The following is a 19,659-nucleotide window of genomic DNA, read 5'->3' as shown; positions in this document are numbered from 1 at the left end:
TGTGTGAAAGGTCGGACACAGGCGAGAGCGTATCGGGAGACGGAGACCAACAAGACCTCCCTCATCCTTGGCCCTATCTCAAAGAATTTTTCAAAATAGTTGTAAAATGTAGCTTTTAATTCATATAGAGGCATCTGGCTGTTTATTTAAAGGTTACTTTATACTTTTATACTTTAAGTAGATTTGGAGCACATACTTTTTCACTTTTACTTGAGTAAAGAGGTCGAGATGATGCTTCAACTTTTACCAGAGTGTTTTTAAACGGCAGTATAACAAATGTGTGTACTTTTGACACCACCGCTGAAAATAAAAACCTTCTAACTGTGTCCATAACGCCGGGCATACACTGTACGATTTTTTTCAGTTGTCGCCTGCAGGTACAGCTCACTGTACGACGAAACTGGCTCTTTGGACCCTCTCCTATGACTCTTAATAATGTCTAAAAGTGACCCTAAGAACTATCTGTCTAACCTGTCTCAGAAGCTGTAACGGTTTTTAGAATATTTTAATTGAATTTTCACTGCAGAGTGACATGTTAAGAAAAAAAAAATGTTTTTAGAGCTATTTTTTTATTGACGTAGAAATTATGTTTCATAATTATTTTGAAAGCTAAAAATACAAATTAATAAACTGTATGTTGTTTAGACGGCAACAAATATCCTATTAAAAAAGTTAACAAAAATATTAGGTAGTATTTGGTCATACAATATTTTGTACCTCTAAGTGACTTTTAATTAACTGAACTCAGGGCTAAACGGCTCTTTGGATATGAAAGCTTGCAGACCCCTGTACTAGCTGATCAAATCAATTCAGTTTAGTCTGTCAAATAAGCAGCCTGTAGTGTCTTTAAAGGTCCAGCAGGTGTCAGTATTCTGTGAGACAGTATAAACGCAGTATCAATACAGTTTGACAAGGTGTCAAAACGCTTCACTAGGTCCCTGTAAGAACATGACGCTGTAGAAGTACTGCTGCCATATACTGTAGTAATGATCCCATAGGCTGACTATTATGGGATACATACAGTTTTGGTTAAATAAATACTTTCAGATTTGACAGGAAACAGATGATTTCTTTTCAAGTGCAAAAACTAGAACTTGCAGAACTTTTTCTATTCCTGTCATGAGTATAATTGTGTTTGTTGAGATGTGAGCAGAGAGATGAGGACGTTGGTAGTGACAGTGCTGTGCATGTCTGGCTGTTCTCAGGGAGGGAGAAGACGGAGACAGCCAGGGAGACGGCAGCAGCCAACCAGACACCATCTCCATCGCCTCCAGGACGTCCCAGAACACCATGGACAGTGACAAGGTAGGAGTTTCTCTCTGAGCGCATGTGGAAGGAGAGGAGCCTCCGGATGAAGGCCGGCTCTGTAACGAGCTGATGACCCTCACCTGTGGCTGCGCTACAGGGTCTCCTCAGCAGCTACTATGGGCTGCAGCAGGGGTGGGAGGGAGGCTCTGTGGTAAACAGGCAGCATGGAGGCCTGCTTGTTCTGGGAGCTCCATGTGAAGCAGAGCTGCTTCTGTGTGTCTGAGGAGTTGGTCATGTAGGCTGATGAAGAGCGATGAAGACTCTCTTCAAGATGTGTTCGGGTGTCTGTTCTGCTGATGCTGCGTACCGACCGGCTTCCCACATCCAAGTAAGACGTAGAGTTTGCTTCCTCAGATTCCTCCTCAACTGTCAAATCTTCCCCATGTTTGTTTGAACCTATTTAGCAACATTTCATTCATCCTTAAAAACAAACCAGAAGATTCTTCAGTTGTTTGTAGAATCTCTAGGAAATCTGAATATTTGTCTTTTATTTAAAGGAGTAAATGAGTTGGTTCTTGTGCAACTCATCAGACTACAGCACAAACATTAAGAGTTTTGAATCTATTAAAGTTTTATCTTTTAAATATCATCTTTATAAATTATGTCAGTGGTTGCAGTAATGTCTCGCCTAAAATTCCAAAAAAAGTTAAAAAACAATCCGCTGGACTATGTTTCCAAGTTTAAAGATGTTTTGCTTCCCAAACAGAAAGCTTTTTATCAAAATCAAAATGTTAACATTAAACGTATGATTTGTACCACCAGGAAGAGAGATCTGCTCTTTAAAGAGTTTATTTTTTGCCTTTCTAGTCTCATTCTAAGCCAAAGCGAGGCTTTGTTTTTGGTCCACTCAATAAAGCCTCAAACTCAACGCTATTTCTGACATTTTGATTAGAAAAAGATTCCTGGATGAGAAGCGAAACGTCTTCAAACTTGGAAACAAAGTCCAGTGGATTTTTATTTATTTATTTATTTACTTCTTTGGAATGACTATGACCTAGATGTCTGAGAATCTTCACCTTCATATGTCTCCCCTAAAATGAAAGCGATATAATATCTAATGAGACTAGAAAGGAACAGATACACCCTTTAAAGAGCAGATCTTTCTTCCTGATTGTATAAATAATACGTTGAATGTAAAACATCTTCTATCAACACCAAACCAATTAAATCCACTTTTTTTATTTTGCAGATTTTTTTCCTGTTAATGCTGCATTATTTTACACATTCATCTAGATGATGTTTTAGGATCCATGTATGGATGCTTCTCTTTCAGGACAGAATCAATCCCAGTTAGGCAAAATTCTGCTAATATTTAAGTTTGAACGTTGTTAAAATCAGAGCAGCTTTGCTGGAAGACATTCAACCGTCACAGCAGTGTTGCTGTCGGCAGCGTCGGCCTGCTGGTCTCTACTCTGATCCAATCAAACTGATAATTGCCTCCTTTTCCCTGCAGCCAGTTTCTCTGTGTGTTTCCTCCCTAAGCAGAGTGTTTAGTTAATGAAGCAGTTTTATTTTGGTGTTTTTCTGATTGTAAATAGTTGGGCTTTCTTCAGCTCTCCAGATGGCAGGACTATATTTTCTAATTCAGATATTTCTGGTTCATCCCGCAACCAGGCAGGGGCGGATTTAGGAAATTTGGGGCCCTAGTTAAAGATAGGCAGGGGGTGTCTGAATAGAGAAGACAACACATAAAACAGACCCATTCTACAGATAGAGAAATGTTAATAGAATAGACATCCATTATTTATTCTAGTTTTTGTTCCTTTTCTTGTTGTTTTCCTCTCTATGTTTTGTACTCAGCTGACTTTTCATGCTGTCTCAAAAAGAAAGATTTTTTTCCAAGCACTAAGCTCACTTAGCTGATTGCTCCTTCCCGTGTTAACAAAAAGTAAATAACCCAGTCCTTCTTTTCACTGTAGACAACCCATGATCTGCTTATCTGTTCTCCATTTTTCATTTGGATGAAATAATAGCTGCATGAATCATGGCAGCAGACAAAGTAGAGGAGAGCAGGAGGCGGGGTTACCAATCTACTCGCTCTGGAGAGCAGAGTTCGCTGCTTTTAGATGTTGTCTCCAGTAGCAGATAAAAGTGGCTAGATTTGGCGCTACACTGCAAAAACGATCTAGAAATAATTGAAAATGTCTTAAATTAAGTGAATTTACTCTTAATTTGAGCAGGAAAATAAGATAGTTTGCCAATGGAGTTAGTATTTTTTACTCTTAGAATAAGTTAATTAGATAATATGCACTTGAAATAAGACAATGCAGTTCTTTTTTCTTATTTCAAGTGTAAATTGTCTCGTCTCATTGGCAAAATGTCTAACTTACGCCCTCAATTCAAGAAAAAATGCGCTTATTTTCAGGAAAAAATTACTTAATTTGATTTACATTTTTTGCAGTGTAGGAGCTTTTTTGAAATTAAAGTGCAAAAGGGGTCTGAAATGTTGCCAAATTTAGCGACAAAAGCGCTAATTTGGCAACACTGCTCTTTGCATCATTTGTTTTCAAATGGTTTGCTGCTGTCTGTTTGGACCTTTCTGAACATGTGCAGCAAATGGACTGATCCAATATGGTGGACACTAATATTATAAGCGTTCTGATGGCATTTTAACCAAAGGATTTTTATCAAAAAACATAGTTAATGTGCACAAATAAGGAATAGTTGTATTAACCATACAATTAAACAGAGTTTAATGTGGCCCCCAGAAACAAGAGTTGGAAAATAGTTGAAAAGAATTTATCAGTCCAGAAGCTGACTTGGATTTGAACCCATTCATTCTAGTTTGAGCTGATTTTTCCTCCCATTTTCTCCTCCTGACCTCCTCTTACTATTACTAGCACACAAACGCACTCGGTGTGATTGTGCCGTACTCGGTGTGATTGTGCCGTACAGTGGGCCCCTTTCACTGCGCCACCCCACGCCCACACACCATCTTCCTCAAAATGTCAGCACCAAGTCGACACAAACACACCATCAGAATGTCCTCAGCAGCTCAGCTTTTGTTTTGCGTCTCGTTTTCCTCTGTCAGTTTCTCCGTTTGTAGCTCTTCCTTCCTTCAGTCTGTTTCTGGTAAACAGTAATTGGGTCTAATTTGCAGTGTGTGTTCCTGCTCATTTAAAGCAGTAATCCTGTCTGCATACAGGATTTTTCTCTTATCGTTGTCTTTAGGTATTTGATGGTATAGAAATGTATTTTTGCCCCTCCAGCAGAAAAAGGAACTCCTTGGCTGCTTTGTGTGGCTTTTTTGTGACTTGGCTCTGGTTTATTTCTCTGTAGATTTGGAAAATTCCAGCTTCCTATTTCTGGATCCTCCTCTGCCTGTTTTCCTGAAAACATAGTTTTTTTTTGGAGCTTGGTGTTTATAGAGTTCCTATCTGATTTTGCCAGCGCAGCTTAAGCTGTGTTTTGAGACGGGCTGAGGTTTGTCCTCTGTGTCCCTGCACTAAAGGCAGCCTGCTGCTGACTGTACCTGTTTGGAATTGGTTGATTGTAAACCTCTAAAGCTTCTAGATTTTATTTATATTTTCCTAATGACTCTGCAATCCACTTTGGAATTTTTTTTTCACTGGTGGAATTCTTGTATTCAAAGTTTTAGGTCGTGATGTAAAGATTTTATTCAGGTGGCAGGTGGATGTATCCCTATTTCAGTACAAAGAAATAGGGATACATCCACCTGCAAGGTGGTGATTATACCTGAAGTTAATGAAATAAATGCATAAACCTAAAACTATTCAGTTTGCATTTGTAAATCTTGTTTATGCACAAAACAGGGCCGGAAAATTGCACACGCTGACTTCCCCAGAAAGGTTGTGGTTTTTAAATATAAAACTGTGGGACAAACTGACCCAAGCACTCACATCTGCAGGTTTTTAGAGAGAGGAGAAACATTTTGTCTGCACAGATGGTGACTGAGGGGACCTCATGATTTGTCTCAGACGTATAATTTTCATTTATATGAAGCTTAAATAATAGATGATCTTAATCAGAACCAAAACCCCAGTGTGATATAAAATGGCACTGATGGTTAAAATATAAATAAAGTAAAAAAAAAATCAAAGTCCTCTAACATGAAGATATTTCCTCACCATCGTTCATCTCTGCTTCACCAGCTCATCAGCTGTTAACCACTGGCTTCTGTGGTTTCTATCTCAGTGAGTTGGGATGAGAGGTTAAGGAGAGCCTGCAGCTGCAGCCATCATCAGGTCATTTGTTTCTGTGCTGTGGTCAGTTTGGAAACCAGACTTAACTGAACTTTTTTTTTTAAATGCTCCTGAAACTGTATGGAGACAACTTTTCGCAGCATTCTAGAGGTTTGAAAAGAGATTAGTCGGTTAGACTTCTGGATCTTTTGTCTTTATTTCTAAATGGCCCAATGGCAGCCATTTTTAATAGGAAATACCCATCCTGGAGGGATCGAGGGGTTAATGACTTTTATGGTGTATGCCTTACTACCATGATGGTGTGAGGAGTCCACAGTGCAGGTGATACATTTCAACTTTTAGACGATGCTCTCATTATCTTGCTGTGAAATCTTTGAAAAACAGCAGAACTAAAAACCAGGTTTGATTTCAGCAGGACCCCAAAATTAAATCCTTAAATAATTGTGTGAATTAGCTCATCTCGAAACATTATCCCATCATTGATTTATTTTAGGTGTTTATGTACAGGTTTCAAGAGTCCCTGTGTTTCATCAATGGAGTTCTTCTTTTAGGGTCATCATCTGACCTTTGAACCAGTTTGGATCTGTTAAGAATGAGGTTAAATGAAGCCTTTCATTCTTGGCTTCCCAGACTGATGGGAAGCAATGATTCCCTAACTTCATTGCTGATACCGTACCACCCTGACGCCATTTTACACAAAGCAAAAAAAAAAAAACTTCGGAAACGGACCAGTTATTCAATGCATTAATTAGCTTCTGCACTTTGGCTGAATGTTTAGTAGGGCTGTCCCAATCCAATATTGATATCAGAAATTAATCAGCCGAAAAAATGCGTGTCAGAATAAATCGGCATGCCTCTAAAACCTCATAGAAATACTTTGCTGCTGTCTGTTGTTGTTTAAAGGTTATATAACTCTTTGGTGAATAAGAAATGGGTCAATTGTTCTGAAATATGATTGAAATTGTTTTCAGATTGAGAAATGTCACTTGAACAAAAACCTTTTCTATCATTGCATGCTACTGAATGGGCAATAAAGGGATGATTCATGCTGCTATTGTAGTGGGTCGCCATCGCTATTGGTCAATATGCAAAGCTGCTGTTCGGAAAGTGGATTGGAAACAGAAAAGCTGTATCAGGACATGGCTAATGTTTATTCTGTCATGTCTAAAGTTGGCTTTCACCCCCAACTAAAGTTCTTTGTAAAAACAGAAGTTCTCAAAACATTAGTTAGTTCTTATGCTCCTGAATCGGCATCAAAGTTTTATAAAGATTAAGTTGTTGCTTCTGACTGAGCTCATTTTAGATCTATTTACAGTAGTTTGTTAAATTTTATTTTTTGTTGTTTTTTTTGTCTCCAAATGCAGTAAAAGTTCAATTCAGTTTATTTATATAGCGCTAATTCAAGACACGTCATCTCAAGGCACTTTCCAGTTCACCAGATCATCCATTCAAATTGATTCAAAGTTTTCTATCTAAGGAAAACCAGTTGATTGCATTGTCTTATTGACCCTTCAGCAAACCCTCACACTAAGCATGCTTGTAGCGACAGTGGAGAGGAAAAATTCCCTTTTGACACAAAGAAAGAAACCTCCAGCAGAACCAGGCTCAGTGTGAGCGGCCATCTGCTGAGGCCGTTTGAGGTTCAAGGAGACAGAAGCAGACATAGAAAAAGAAGCATAGATACAAAAGGCAACTGTAAAAGGCGCCCCGTCCAGGAAACGCACAGCCAGGCAGACGAGCTCTGAGTCAGCCACTGGAAAAAAGGCAGATCTCCAACATCTTAAAAAAAAAAAAGTAAAAACAGTGATTTAATACGAAAAAGTTGATTTAATTCTAACTGTTAACCATAGTCCACACTAACGGCCATATTTTACATTTAGAGTTAAAGTCTGTTTCCAGGTTGCATCTGGACTTTGTTGCAAGTTAGATTTGATATCAAGAATATTTTATGCCTTTGGAAAAAAGAATCACAGAACCATCAGCCTGTTAAATGTCAGCTGGATCAGGAAAATATTTATTTACTACAGGTGCTGGTCATAAAATTAGAATATCATGAAAAAGTAGATTGATTTCAGTAATTCCATTTAAAAAGTGAAACTTGTATATTATATTCATACATTACATACAAACTCATATATTTCAGATGTTTATTTTGTTTAATTTTGATGATTACAAATGACAACAAATGAAAATCTCAAATTCATCATATCAGAAAATTAGAATATTGTGAAAAGGTTCAAAATTGATGGCCCCTGGTGCCACACTCTAATCAGCTAATTAACTCAAACCACCTGCAAAAGCCTTTAAATGGTCTTTCAGTCTAGTTCTATAGGCTACACAATCATGGAGAAGACTGCTGACTTGACAGTTGTCCAAAAGACGACCATCGACACCTTGCACAAGGAGGGCAAGACACAAAAGGTCATCGCTAAAGAGGCTGGCTGTTCACAGAGCTCAGTGTCCAAGCACATTAATAGAGAGGCGAAGGGAAGGAAAAGATGTGGTCGAAAAAAGTGTACAAGCAAGAGAGATAACCGCACCCTGGAGAGGATTGTGAAACAAAACCCCTTCAAAAATGTGGGGGAGATTCACAAAGAGTGGACTGCAGCTGGAGTGAGTGCTTCAAGAACCACCACACACAGACATATGAAAGACATGGGTTTCTGCTGTCGCATTCCTTGTGTCAAGCCACTCTTGAACCACAGACAGCGTCAGAAGCGTCTTGCCTGGGCTAAAGAGAAACAGGACTGGACTGCTGGTGAGTGGTCCAAAGTCATGTTCTCTGATGAAAGTAAATTTTGCATTTCCTTTGGAAATCAAGGTCCCAGAGTCTGGAGGAAAAGAAGAGAGGCACTTCATCCACGTTGCTTGAAGTCCAGTGTAAAGTTTCCACAGTCAGTGATGGTTTGGGGTGCCATGTCATCTGCTGGTGTTGGTCCATTGTGTTTTCTGAGGTCCAGGGTCAACGCAGCCACATACCAGGAAGTTTTAGAGCACTTCATGCTTCCTGCAGCTGACCAACTTTTTGGAGATGCAGATTTCATTTTCCAACAGGACTTGGCACCTGCACACAGTGCCAAAGCTACCAGTACCTGGTTGAAGGACCATGGTATCCCTGTTCTTAATTGGCCAGCAAACTCTCCTGACCTTAACCCCATAGAAAATCTATGGGGTATTGTGAAGAAGAAGATGCAATACACCAGACCCAACAATTCAGAAGAGCTAAAAGCCACTATTAGAGCAACCTGGGCTATCATAACACCTGAGCAGTGCCACAGACTGATCGACTCCATGCCACGCCGCATTGCTGCAGTAATACAGGCCAAAGGAGGCCCAACTAAATACTGAGTGCTGTACATGCTCATACTTTTCATGTTCATACTTTTCAGTTGGCCAACATTTCTATAAATCCTTTGTTTTTATTGGTCTTCAGTAATATTCTAATTTTCTGATATGATGAATTTGAGATTTTCATTTGTTGTCATTTGTAATCATCAAAATTAAACCAAATAAACATCTGAAATATATGAGTTTGTATGTAATGTATGAATATAATATACAAGTTTCACTTTTTAAATGGAATTACTGAAATCAATCTACTTTTTCATGATATTCTAATTTTATGACCAGCACCTGTAGTGAGTCTGGTGTCTGAGCATCCATATCATGAGTGCGCTTGTAGGCCGTCCAAGAACCATTATGAAAGGTGATCAGTTGTTCTTTAAAAAAAAATACATATATATATATTTGGTAACTCCTTTATGCAAGTAGGTCTCTGTAGGTCCAGACCTTTAATACTGCGCTTTTACTCGGTCAACAATTCTATCCAATTTTCTTTTTTTTTGTAACCTCTGCTGTCAGTTTCTGCTTTTACAAATGTCCCTGTTTTCGTCCTTCTCTCTTTATAAACACAACAGACCCGACTTATCCTGTCACATGTTCCACTGTCTGCCCTCCAGGGTGTGTGAGTGAGTGGGTGTTTGGGGTGAAGCTACTGTTTCTGGTGGTTTTGATGACGAATGTCTTGTTTTTTTTTTCTCTTTTTATCCCTCCCCGTCTCCTGCTCCTTTCCTTAGAGCTGATCTGTTTCAAACTGTGGCGTCTTTAACATTCCTGTTTGTCTCCTGTCAGCACAGCCGATCTTTTACAGCACTAAATCAGATCTATTTAATAGGAAAATATTGCTTTGTTATAGAAAACAACAGGAAGTCAGAGTAAAAAACATTTTATTAGAATATCATTGAGTCATGTTCAGCAGCATATAGTTAATAGTTCTTAATAAAAGAAAGTTCCCCTTTTTTTTTTTTTTACCATTTTCCTGAACTTTAAGTCAACATGAAAGACCCATGATGGTGTCCTTGTTCAGCCTGTTATTAAAACTTTAAATCTCCATCTAACACATCATCTCAGACATGTCACCTCTTAAACAAGAGAGGGAAAATACAGAAAACAGGACTGATTAGTGGGTCCTTTACCTAAAGGAAAACAACTAATGTTGCTGTTCTTTTAAATATTTCTTGCTCCTAACAGACAAACTGAGACATAACTTCCTTTTGAGCTTCAAAATAAGAGTATAAACTATTTATGGACTACTCTAAATGTCAAATTGCTTTTTAGAGCCAAATAATGAAATGAGTTCTCCTCATAAAAGCACAAACGTCTGTATGCTGACTGCATTGTGTGTTTGAGCTGCAGACTGTGAGACTTCACTTGATAAAGAGCAGCTGTTGGAGTTGTTACCTTTTTTACATGGCTGCTTGTAAAACCTCTAGAAAGTCCCCAACTGTGGGACACTGTGTGTAAGCAGAGCGAAGTAAGGCAGACACACATTTGTTTAATAATCAGATGTCAACTATTACAGTAGCAGCCATTCAAAAGGACCCTTCCCAGGAAAAACGCCAGCTGAATGGCTGGCTGAATTACAGAGTCTGATCTGGAGATGATGCTTCTCTTTAGATCATAATTTCCACATATCATGACAGAAAGAATATTTTAGTGCAAAGATTAATGTCTAACAAGAAATTGTTGGGGGGACCAGTCAAGGGCCGATCAAGGAAAGTGGGGAAATTTTGAATGACTACTACTGTATGAGCTCTTTTTTTGTAATTTCACTGGAAGCATTACTCCTATGTTAACAATCGCATGTAATTTATGTTTTGCAAAATCAGACTTTGTTTATATGGACAAAAGAATCGGATTTGAAGGCCTGATCAGATCAAAACGTGTCATGTAAACATGTCGGACCCAAGATTCTAATCCGATTCGGTCCGATCTGAAAGCAATTACATTAGGATTTAGAACGGTGGGTTTTTCACATCGGGATTCCGATTGGTATACACCAGGCATCCCCAAAGTCGGTCCTCAAGGCCCCCTGTCCTGCAGGTTTTAGAGGTTTCTCTGTTTCAGCACAGCTGGTTATAATGATTGCAGTAGACCAAAAGCCTGTTAATCAGCTTTCAATTAAAATCAGCTGTGCTGGAGCAAGGAAACCTCTAAAACCTGCAGAACAGGGGGCCTTGAGGACCGAGTTTGGGGATGCCTGGTATACACCAATATGAGTAGATAAAGTTGAGGATGAGCGGGCAAGTACAGGTCTGTTTGCAAAACAGGAAGCTTCTTCTACTAATGAATCTCTTCAGGAAAACTAGCCAGTTCTGTCTATGCTTCAATGATTTAATCTGATCGCACGCTTGGTACATTTATACACACTGTCATCATTTGATCATTTTATTTAGTGTCCAGAGATTGTGAAGTTCTGATCAGCCAAAGTTTATATTGGATCAGAGACATTTTGTGTATGGAAACGTAGCTACTGAAGTTATTACATTGTTTTAACTGATTTAAATCAGCGACAGTGGTGAGGGAAACTCCTTTTTAACAATAAGAACCTCCCGCAGAACCAGGCTCGGTGTGAGCAGCTATCTGCTGAGGCCGACTTGGGTTGAAGGAGACAGAAGCAGACATCAAAATTAACCAGCAGTCCAGAGACAGATGGAGGTGGTTCACTCACTTTTTTTAGGACCTAGTTTAGCTACTAGGTCTAACTAACTGCATGCAGCGAGGCTAATGCTTTATTCTGCTGCTTTGACTGTTGCCTCGTTTTTCAAAGGTCAGGATCTGACCCAGCTTGGATAAAGATAGGTAGGACTGATTTAAAGGGGTTATAGAATGATTCTATAGGGTATTTGGTGCTTGTCCTTAAGGTCTCTGAATAGGGTGTGTAACATTGGTTGGGCTGAATATGGCATATTTGCTGTTCTATGAGCCCTAATGCAAGCCTGGTTAGGAGGTTTTCTTTTATGGTATGCTTATGAATATTTAGATGAGCTGTGCGCTGATTGGTTGATTTAAAACTGAAACATCGAAATTGTTGATATGGTAGGGTGACCAGACGTCCTCCTTTTCCCTGGCATGTCCTATTTTTCATACCAAAATAAAAAAAATGTCTGGGGGGTAATATCAAAATCGTCCTGGAGTTTTGTTGACTACAGTGCAGCAGAACCCAGCCGTGAGCTTCGGGGCTGGAAACGGAGCGACCGAACCCTACCTGTTGACGGTAGCCAGGGAAGCATACCGTCACTGGTTCGGGTTCGGTCGCTCCTTCCCCGGGCGGCGGGGTTCCCGGACCAGCCCCGGCACTCACGGCTCAGTTCGAATCCCTGATCCGGTCCAGTCAGCTGCCAATCAAGACTCCTAAAGCTGGGTTCAGTAAAAATGCTTAGAGCAAATGAAAAGCTGAGCATCAAACTTTGCAGGGATCTTCTGATAGACATGCCTGTCTAGTCTTCGGATCCTTGGGAAGACTGTGAAAATTTCCCCCTCTCTCCGTGCAGCCTGGAACACTGCATTTACTGTATGTCAATTTCATGGCGTGACCAAAGTACAGGCCAGAACTAAATAAGGCACCATCCCTGAATTGACGTCAATTCTGTGAATTTGCCCCTTCTATGGTGGAAGTTTTAGAATTGTGAGATTTGCAGAGAAAGCAGGTGTCGATGGGGTTTTAAATTCTCTGTATGTCCATTTCACCCACTGAACTTTTTTTTTTTGAGTTTCTGCGGCACTAGTAGCTCGTTTTTTTGACAGAAGGCTGACAGGAAAGAGGGTATGAGAGAGGGGGAGAGACATGCCGCAAAGGACCACGGGTCGGATTAAAATCCAGGTTGGCCCTGTCAAGGACTAAGTCCTCCATGCATGGGTTGTGCACGCTAACCGCTGCTTCACCTGCACGCCCCACCCACTGAACTATTGTTATTCATCTATGACAATGTTAACTCAGTTTTGCATTCTATGACCACTTTTAATGCACTTTTTAGAAAAGGCAAAGAAGGGCTTAAAAATCTGGGATTTGCATGGAAAATAATATAATATAGTGTACTTTTTCTAGATGATTGTTAATTTGCATAGTTGTGCTTAAATAAATATATAAAAAAATATATAGCTGATTTATAGCTTCTTCATTATTAAACTGGTACGTTAGTTTTTTAGGTTGTGACACCATATTTGACCATGCAAAACAGATTTGCCTGCACAGAGCCTCAGAACGGCAAAATTTATGTACAAAAATAAGCTTGTACATGAAATAATGTTTTATTTTTCTGAAGTGTTTTTATAATGTTTTTTGTTTTTGGCATTCATATAAATATATTGCTATGGTAACTTGGTATACGTTTGATTGGTTTTTGGGATACGTCTATTTTGAATTCATAGCCCCCCCTCCAGAAAACTCCCCCAGCCCCCACTGAATTAGTCACAGTAGAGAAACAGGATGACACTGAAAAACGGGCCAAGCTCCATCATCTATGAGCAAAGGTGTTGATGGCAGCAGCACAGCTAATATTTATCTCCAGACCAGATGAAGATTGTATGATGCGAAAAAGCAGAGAGCTTAATGTTAGAGATTGAATTAACAAATACTACAGAATTGGAGAAAGAACAAATGATGAAAAGGGGTCCCTATGTCCTCCAGCAGTCTAATCCTATAGCATCATAACTATAGTGATAGCTCAGGATAACCTGAGCCATACTTACTATAATCTTTATCAAAAACCAACTCCAAAGACTTGAACTAAAAGCAACATTCATTCTCCTAATCCCTTTCAGACATGTGCTCCCACTTGTCCTTTAAGTTGAAGGTGTTTTTAGACCAAAGAAACACTTTTTGTGTTCTGGAAATACCTTTGTTTATTTTATAAAAAAAATATTTTATCTGGTGTTGATTATGATATTTTAGAGTTCTAACAAAGTTATTGTTTATCTGAAAGAACCTGAAGAAAGCTGGAAACTAATTGGAGAAATGTATCCAGAGAGTTTCCTTGGTCATTTCAACCAATCTTTTTTTTTTTTTTATTCCTGTTCAAGTCCTGGGATGCCCTTTGTGTTGATGTGGTGACATGATCTACCCAAAACGAAGAGATTCTCTTTGTTTCTGTCCTTTGTTTGTAGATCCTCTCCTGGCTCTGCCCCAGCAGACGGGTCACAGTCAGACAGCATTACATCCATGTTTTCAGCAAACAAGGGATTAGTCCTGGAAATGTTGTCATGCAGTCTGCATGGCTGTTGGAGCCATAATAAAAACCTGTGACGAAGCAAACATATTTTTAGACTTTAACAGTTACTGACCTTCAGATTACCCATCCCCTTTGAGATAATGACACGTTCACTGTACTGATACAGGTTAATGTGTGTGAATTGTTGAGTCTCCAATTGCCCAGTGATTGACTGGCATCATCCTGTTTGGACCTGGCCTAGTGGCTGGAGATCTACACCAGCTCCATACAGCTTTCCAAGGAAGTACAGAAAAATGGGTGGATGGATGGATGGTTGCTGCTTACACTCATAGCTAAGACACATACACTGCATTTTCTTGTTCTTCCAAGTAATAACTAATTCTTAAAAAATTCCTGTATCCAGATTAGGGCTGGAACAATTAATTGGATTAATCGTGAGCAATGGATTATTGAAATAATCGTCAGCTAATTTGGTAGTCGATTAATCATTAACTGGAGTATAGACACTTTAAAACATGGCTTTAGCTTACAAAGCGAGCCATTTAGAGCAGTAATTATATTAAAATGGTAAACATTTGGCATTTAAGATAAAATAAATAAAATAAAACATATTCAATATGCTCTACCCAGAACTCCTCAAGTGGAAAAGTTTTAGTTTCACTTGGTTTTGTAAAACAATCTTGTTTAAGGAACCTTTAGCTATCAGTTTATTACTCGATTAATCGAAAAAAAATATTCTAAAGATTAATCAATTTGCAAAATAATCGTTCTATGCAGCCCTAATCCAATTGTTTCTTGGCATGAGGAGCCCTTTTTCAAGTAATCCTGCTAACAAACAAACAAGACCGCAAATATAACCTCCTTGGCAGATGTAATCATGTATATTAGAAACAGACAAGGAAACGTGTTTCATTCATTCATGAGTATGATTTCTCCGTAATAATATTTGGCTTGTTGAAACATTGCTCAGTCGGTCCCAGAAAGACAGAAGTTGTATTTTTCATCTGTTATAAAATGTCAGGAGATGACTGGGCGATCACAGTTTGCCTCCTAAAGGTTGTGGTTAAGTTCCTTTCTCTCTGAATGAAGGGATTCTTCCTCAGTCTTCTGCCTTCAGCCAAACTTTTAGATGCATGTTTTTCACAGGACGTGTATTGTCGGCATGTTTTTGTGGCAGAGCTGTAGGGATCATCATAAAGGGCGCACACCTCTGATCGCTGAGCTTTGCTTCAGCTCCATGATGCTTTGCTGATGTTCCAATACAGCCGTCCCCTCCTGTATATATGAGTGGAATCTCCTTGGTGTGACGTGGTTCAGGGTAACGAGTCCGCTGTGGTTCAGCCTGTGGTCTTTATTTAAAGGATCATTCCAGTGGTAGTGAGCTTGGCAGCCTTCATGGCTCCTCCGCCACCAGTCCTGCACTTTAGATGCTTTTTCAGTTCTGCCTTCCTTTTTTAGCTTCTGCCATGCTCTATAAAACCTACCCACTGTGTGATAAAGGGTATCTCCAGTATCTGTACCTCGTATAAATGCCTAAAGAATTTTTTTACCATGTTTATGGCGCCTTAAGAATAACTGACAATTTCATAATGGTCATGGTGGCAGCTACAACGGAGCTATGTTTTAATGATACTTCTTCCATCAATGATGGAAAGTAGTTAGTGTTTTGTGTCACCTTCATTGCCAACTGATTGGTTCTGTTTCTGCTGACCTCTTTAGTCCCGCCTTTAGAATCAGGTCCTACATGCTGCTTTCCTGATACGCTGTAAATACAGCGCATCAGTCTAGGATCGTTGTAACCCACCTTAGGAAACACCTTTACCTTGCTATGTTGGCCCACTGGAAAAGACGCCTCCTTTCTGCAATTAGAGGCAGAGTACAGTGTGTGCAGCAGTTCACGATTTATGTTCGGCCTGACGCTCTGATGTGATCTACCTGCTCACACTGTACGACTAAAAACCCCGTCGGACCCAGCTCCGCAGTGAGATGGAGCTGCTCTGTAGCTCTCTATCCTGAAGCCAAACAAATAGAAAGTTGAATATTAAGCTCAATATGGTGAACCGCGCTGCCTTGAAAATTTGTGCAATTTTGTGCCGAGAGTCCTAGAAAGAAAAGGCGACGACGTCTTTGGAAAAAGGACAGAACTGCATTTCACTCATTGCATCCCTGCCAGGCTGCTGTGTTTACATCTGAGAGGAGGAATAAAAAGAAGAATCCTTGTTTGCGCCCTGAGCGATTTGTCCACAATGGTCGGGAGAAAATGAAACATGTTTGATATTCTCCCTACATCACGATTCATGATCGGGAGGTGGTCATGAGAGGCTGATCGCTGCTCGTAACCTCCTGTACACTACACGACTCACGACGCACGATCAGGCTGAAAGTGGGGCTAATCGAATGATTGTCGCATGACTGGAAAATCACCCCAAAAATCGCACAATGTACGCCGGGCTTAAGGCAACATGGGTCTTTTTGAAGCTAATCTGCACAGTGACAGCAACTGATTTTATTTATTTATTTTTTTTGTAGCTCAGGTTAGAGCCATAATTATTTATTTTCAGCTGCAAGCATCTTAGAATTCCTTTATAGCCAAAAATAAGCGTAATAGCCTGAAGTGACATGATATGGAAACATCAGCAGCGCCCAATTCCAAAACTGATATTATATAATATGTATATGATATTTACTTTGTAAACTTTGTTGTTTACTTAAAGAAACCTGATTAGGGACCTTTTAAAGGGGGATCAGCAGCTCATCCTGGGGTCAAATCTTTCCAGCACTGCTGTCCAGATCCACTTAGACCTTATACTCTAACATGCATCTGTCTATGCTGATAAATTATATTCAGGATGAGGGAAAGGAACCCTTTTTTAGAAGGGGTTTTTAACCAGGTTGAAGAAGCCAGAGTCGTTGGGTATCCTCCTGTTCTGGTGGGACGTTTTGGGAATAAAAATGTTCTTTGTTGTTGGCGCTGCAGCCTGTAGATTAGATACTGCTGCACAGACAGCTACTGTTGACACGTATGTTCTCATAAGCAGGTTCATTGAGCTCAAAGTAAAGCAGTACTGTAACCATCTGCTGCTCATGTGACTTTTGAACCCGCTAACAAATTCACACAATAACGCATAGTTATGCTCCTATTGCTGCCAGTTGAAAGTGTTTTAGTTCCTCAGTTGCTGCCATGGAGTGAGAGAAATGTGCTCGCACACTGACCCTACACACACACACACACACACGCACACTCACACTGGGCAGGATAGTGTTGTCTTCAAACACAAAGCAGCGGCTGTTTGTTAAGGCTGAGGGAAAGGAAGAGGGTGTGTGAGGGTGTGTTTGTGTGTGTGAGGCAGACACAGTGAAGGAGTTGTCAAAGCGGGACAGAGAGACAGAGAGGCGGACAAGAAGAGGTCGACATGCCCAAGTGGATGAGCTTTAAGTTGTTCAAGGAGAGCAGCAGAGTGAGTACAAACTTCTTAGCTTAAACTGGGCTGCTGCTGTTTTTTTATTTTTATCTTGTCTGTTGGTTTAATATCAAACTCTGCTTCTGAAAGAAGCTGCAGAGGATCTGAAATCAGTCAGAATTCAACCAAGGGCTGTTTGTGATCCGTCATATTTCCGCCACCATCAGTCATTTTGCAGGTAGAAATGCAGGACTTTAGCTCTTAGATAAGAGCCTGAAACTTGTAGATCAGAGTATTCTGACGCTCTGCTCTACCTGGTAGCCAACTGTTCCTCTCTTGAGTGTCTCTTTGCACAGAAAGGATGTCACATCGTCTCCAGAAATTACTTGTTTTTATCCAAAGTTAAAGAGTCCAGATTGCAAAGGTAGAGCCAAATCTTTAGTTAAAGGAAAATGGAAATGAGCTTCCATATTTATTTGCAGATCCAAAGCTAGACTTCAAAAGGGAGTGTATGCAGCGTGGTAGATTAATAGTTAAACTGTAGAGGGGGGGCAAGCAGCACTACACACACAGACAAGACATTCAGACAGGAAACAGGCCATTAGCGACTGCTCTGAGACAGAATAAATGAAATGTTAGCGTTGAGATGGCTTAGTCTGAAGCTGGTGCCGACTACAGACCACATGCACCCAAATAGTTGGAGTAAAGAGTTTTTTATCCTAAGTAATGTTAGTAAATATTGATAGAAATACAAAAATATAGATGAAGGGCTTGTATTCTACTAAGCCCATTTATTATGGTGCTCCTATAGAAAATCTAATGGAACAAGCTGCACTTAGAAGTCCTCTTAATCTTAAACAGAGTCCACCTGTGTCTGAGGTAATCAGAGTACAACAAACGTCACTAGAAAACATAGGATCACAGCAACAAGAAAACTTTATTTTTATTCATCCTGCAAACTTGGCACAACAGGAATCCTGGTTGTTCTGACTGCCATGCACCAGGAGCATTAATCAGAGAAGCAGCCAAGAGGCTAAAAACTGTAAAGGTGTTGCAGAAATCCACATCTTGGATTGAAGGATCTGTCCAAAGGACAGCTCCATGTAGACTTCAAAGCTAATCTGTGGAAGAATCTCTTTCCAAACACTATAGGAAAACCACCACATAGAAACAGGCTAGTGGCAGAATTATAATGTGGGGATGTTTTATAACCAGGGTAGCGAAGAGTGAAGGGGGATGGAGCTACAGGAATGGCACTGTAGGAATAAAGGTTTAAAAAAGACTTAAGACTGAGGAAGGGGCTGACTTTCAAACTGGACAGTGATTCTAAATATCTAAAATAACTGCAAAGTTGGAATGGCCAAGTCAAATTTCAGTCCCGAGGCTGATTATTTGAGCTATTAGCTGTATTTAGAGAAAATGGTCAAATGTTCTCGATGTTTCTCGATGCACAGACCGGGTAAAGAATACCCTCAATGTCTGTAGCTTTAAGTCCAGCAATAGGGAGTCAACTCTTGGCTTTGGGCCTAAATCCATTCCTCACTTAAAAAATAACCGAGGAACATTTTCCACTCTGTGGGTCCAGCCATTGAAGTCCAAGCTTCCTGCAGTGAAGCTTGTTGTGAATGTTCAAATGTTCTGAACACCTTTAGGGTCCCGTGTACGACCTGTCCCCCCGCTGCTGTTTGACTGCAGCTTTTCTGTCATTGTTTGATCTCAGCATTTACACTTCATGTCTGAACCAATCGACATGCCTTAATGTAACTTTTTCAATGACTCTGCACTTTAATTTAATTGTGGCTTTCTGTAGGGGTTTCTGTTGATTAGAAAGTTAGTTTTTTTTTGCTGGTCTGACTCGTACTAGGACAGTTTGACTAGTAGACGCTTTCAGGCTTATTGCTTTTTGTTTTTCCCTCTTTTTTTGTGTATCTACCAATTCCTTCCCCATAAAATCCAGAGACCAGTGTAGAGCATCAGCAAAATGAATGTTTCCAAGCTGTAAAAGTTGTCCAAGCATACTGTAGATGTCATGGGTTGGTGTGTGTGTTGGCCCTGTTGGTCTGTCCAGGAGGTACCCTGCCATTTACCTATTGACTGCTGGGATGGGCTCAGCTGGACTGAACGGGTAAAGGGCTGGATCTCCCCCAGATGTACATTTACAGTGTGTTACTGTAAAGCTGTTATAGATGGTGTGTGAGTTTTTAACCTTCTTATTAATGCAATACTAAGGCTAAGATCCCTTACTGGTGCAAGCCGACATCTCCTCTCTACTGGATT

The 19,659-nt window shown here is 40.0% G+C and overlaps 1 protein-coding gene across 3 annotated transcripts in view; it reads left to right on the top strand.

The window, feature by feature from the left end:
- kalrna (kalirin RhoGEF kinase a) overlaps nt 1–19,659 on the top strand; it is a 285,539-nt gene that overhangs the window by 170,176 nt on the left and 95,704 nt on the right. For all 3 annotated transcript variants that reach the window (XM_038301435.1, XM_038301434.1, XM_038301436.1), the window contains exon 38: nt 1,206–1,305. In XM_038301435.1, the coding sequence (XP_038157363.1) occupies nt 1,206–1,305 (100 nt within the window). The remainder of the gene's footprint in view (nt 1–1,205; nt 1,306–19,659) is intronic.

Source organism: Cyprinodon tularosa, unplaced genomic scaffold, assembly GCF_016077235.1.
Source record: "Cyprinodon tularosa strain WSP-4 unplaced genomic scaffold, ASM1607723v1 ctg467, whole genome shotgun sequence".
NCBI lineage: Eukaryota > Metazoa > Chordata > Actinopteri > Cyprinodontiformes > Cyprinodontidae > Cyprinodon > Cyprinodon tularosa.
The sequence above is the reverse complement of the archived record's forward strand: the minus strand, read 5'-3'. Positions and strand labels throughout refer to the sequence as shown.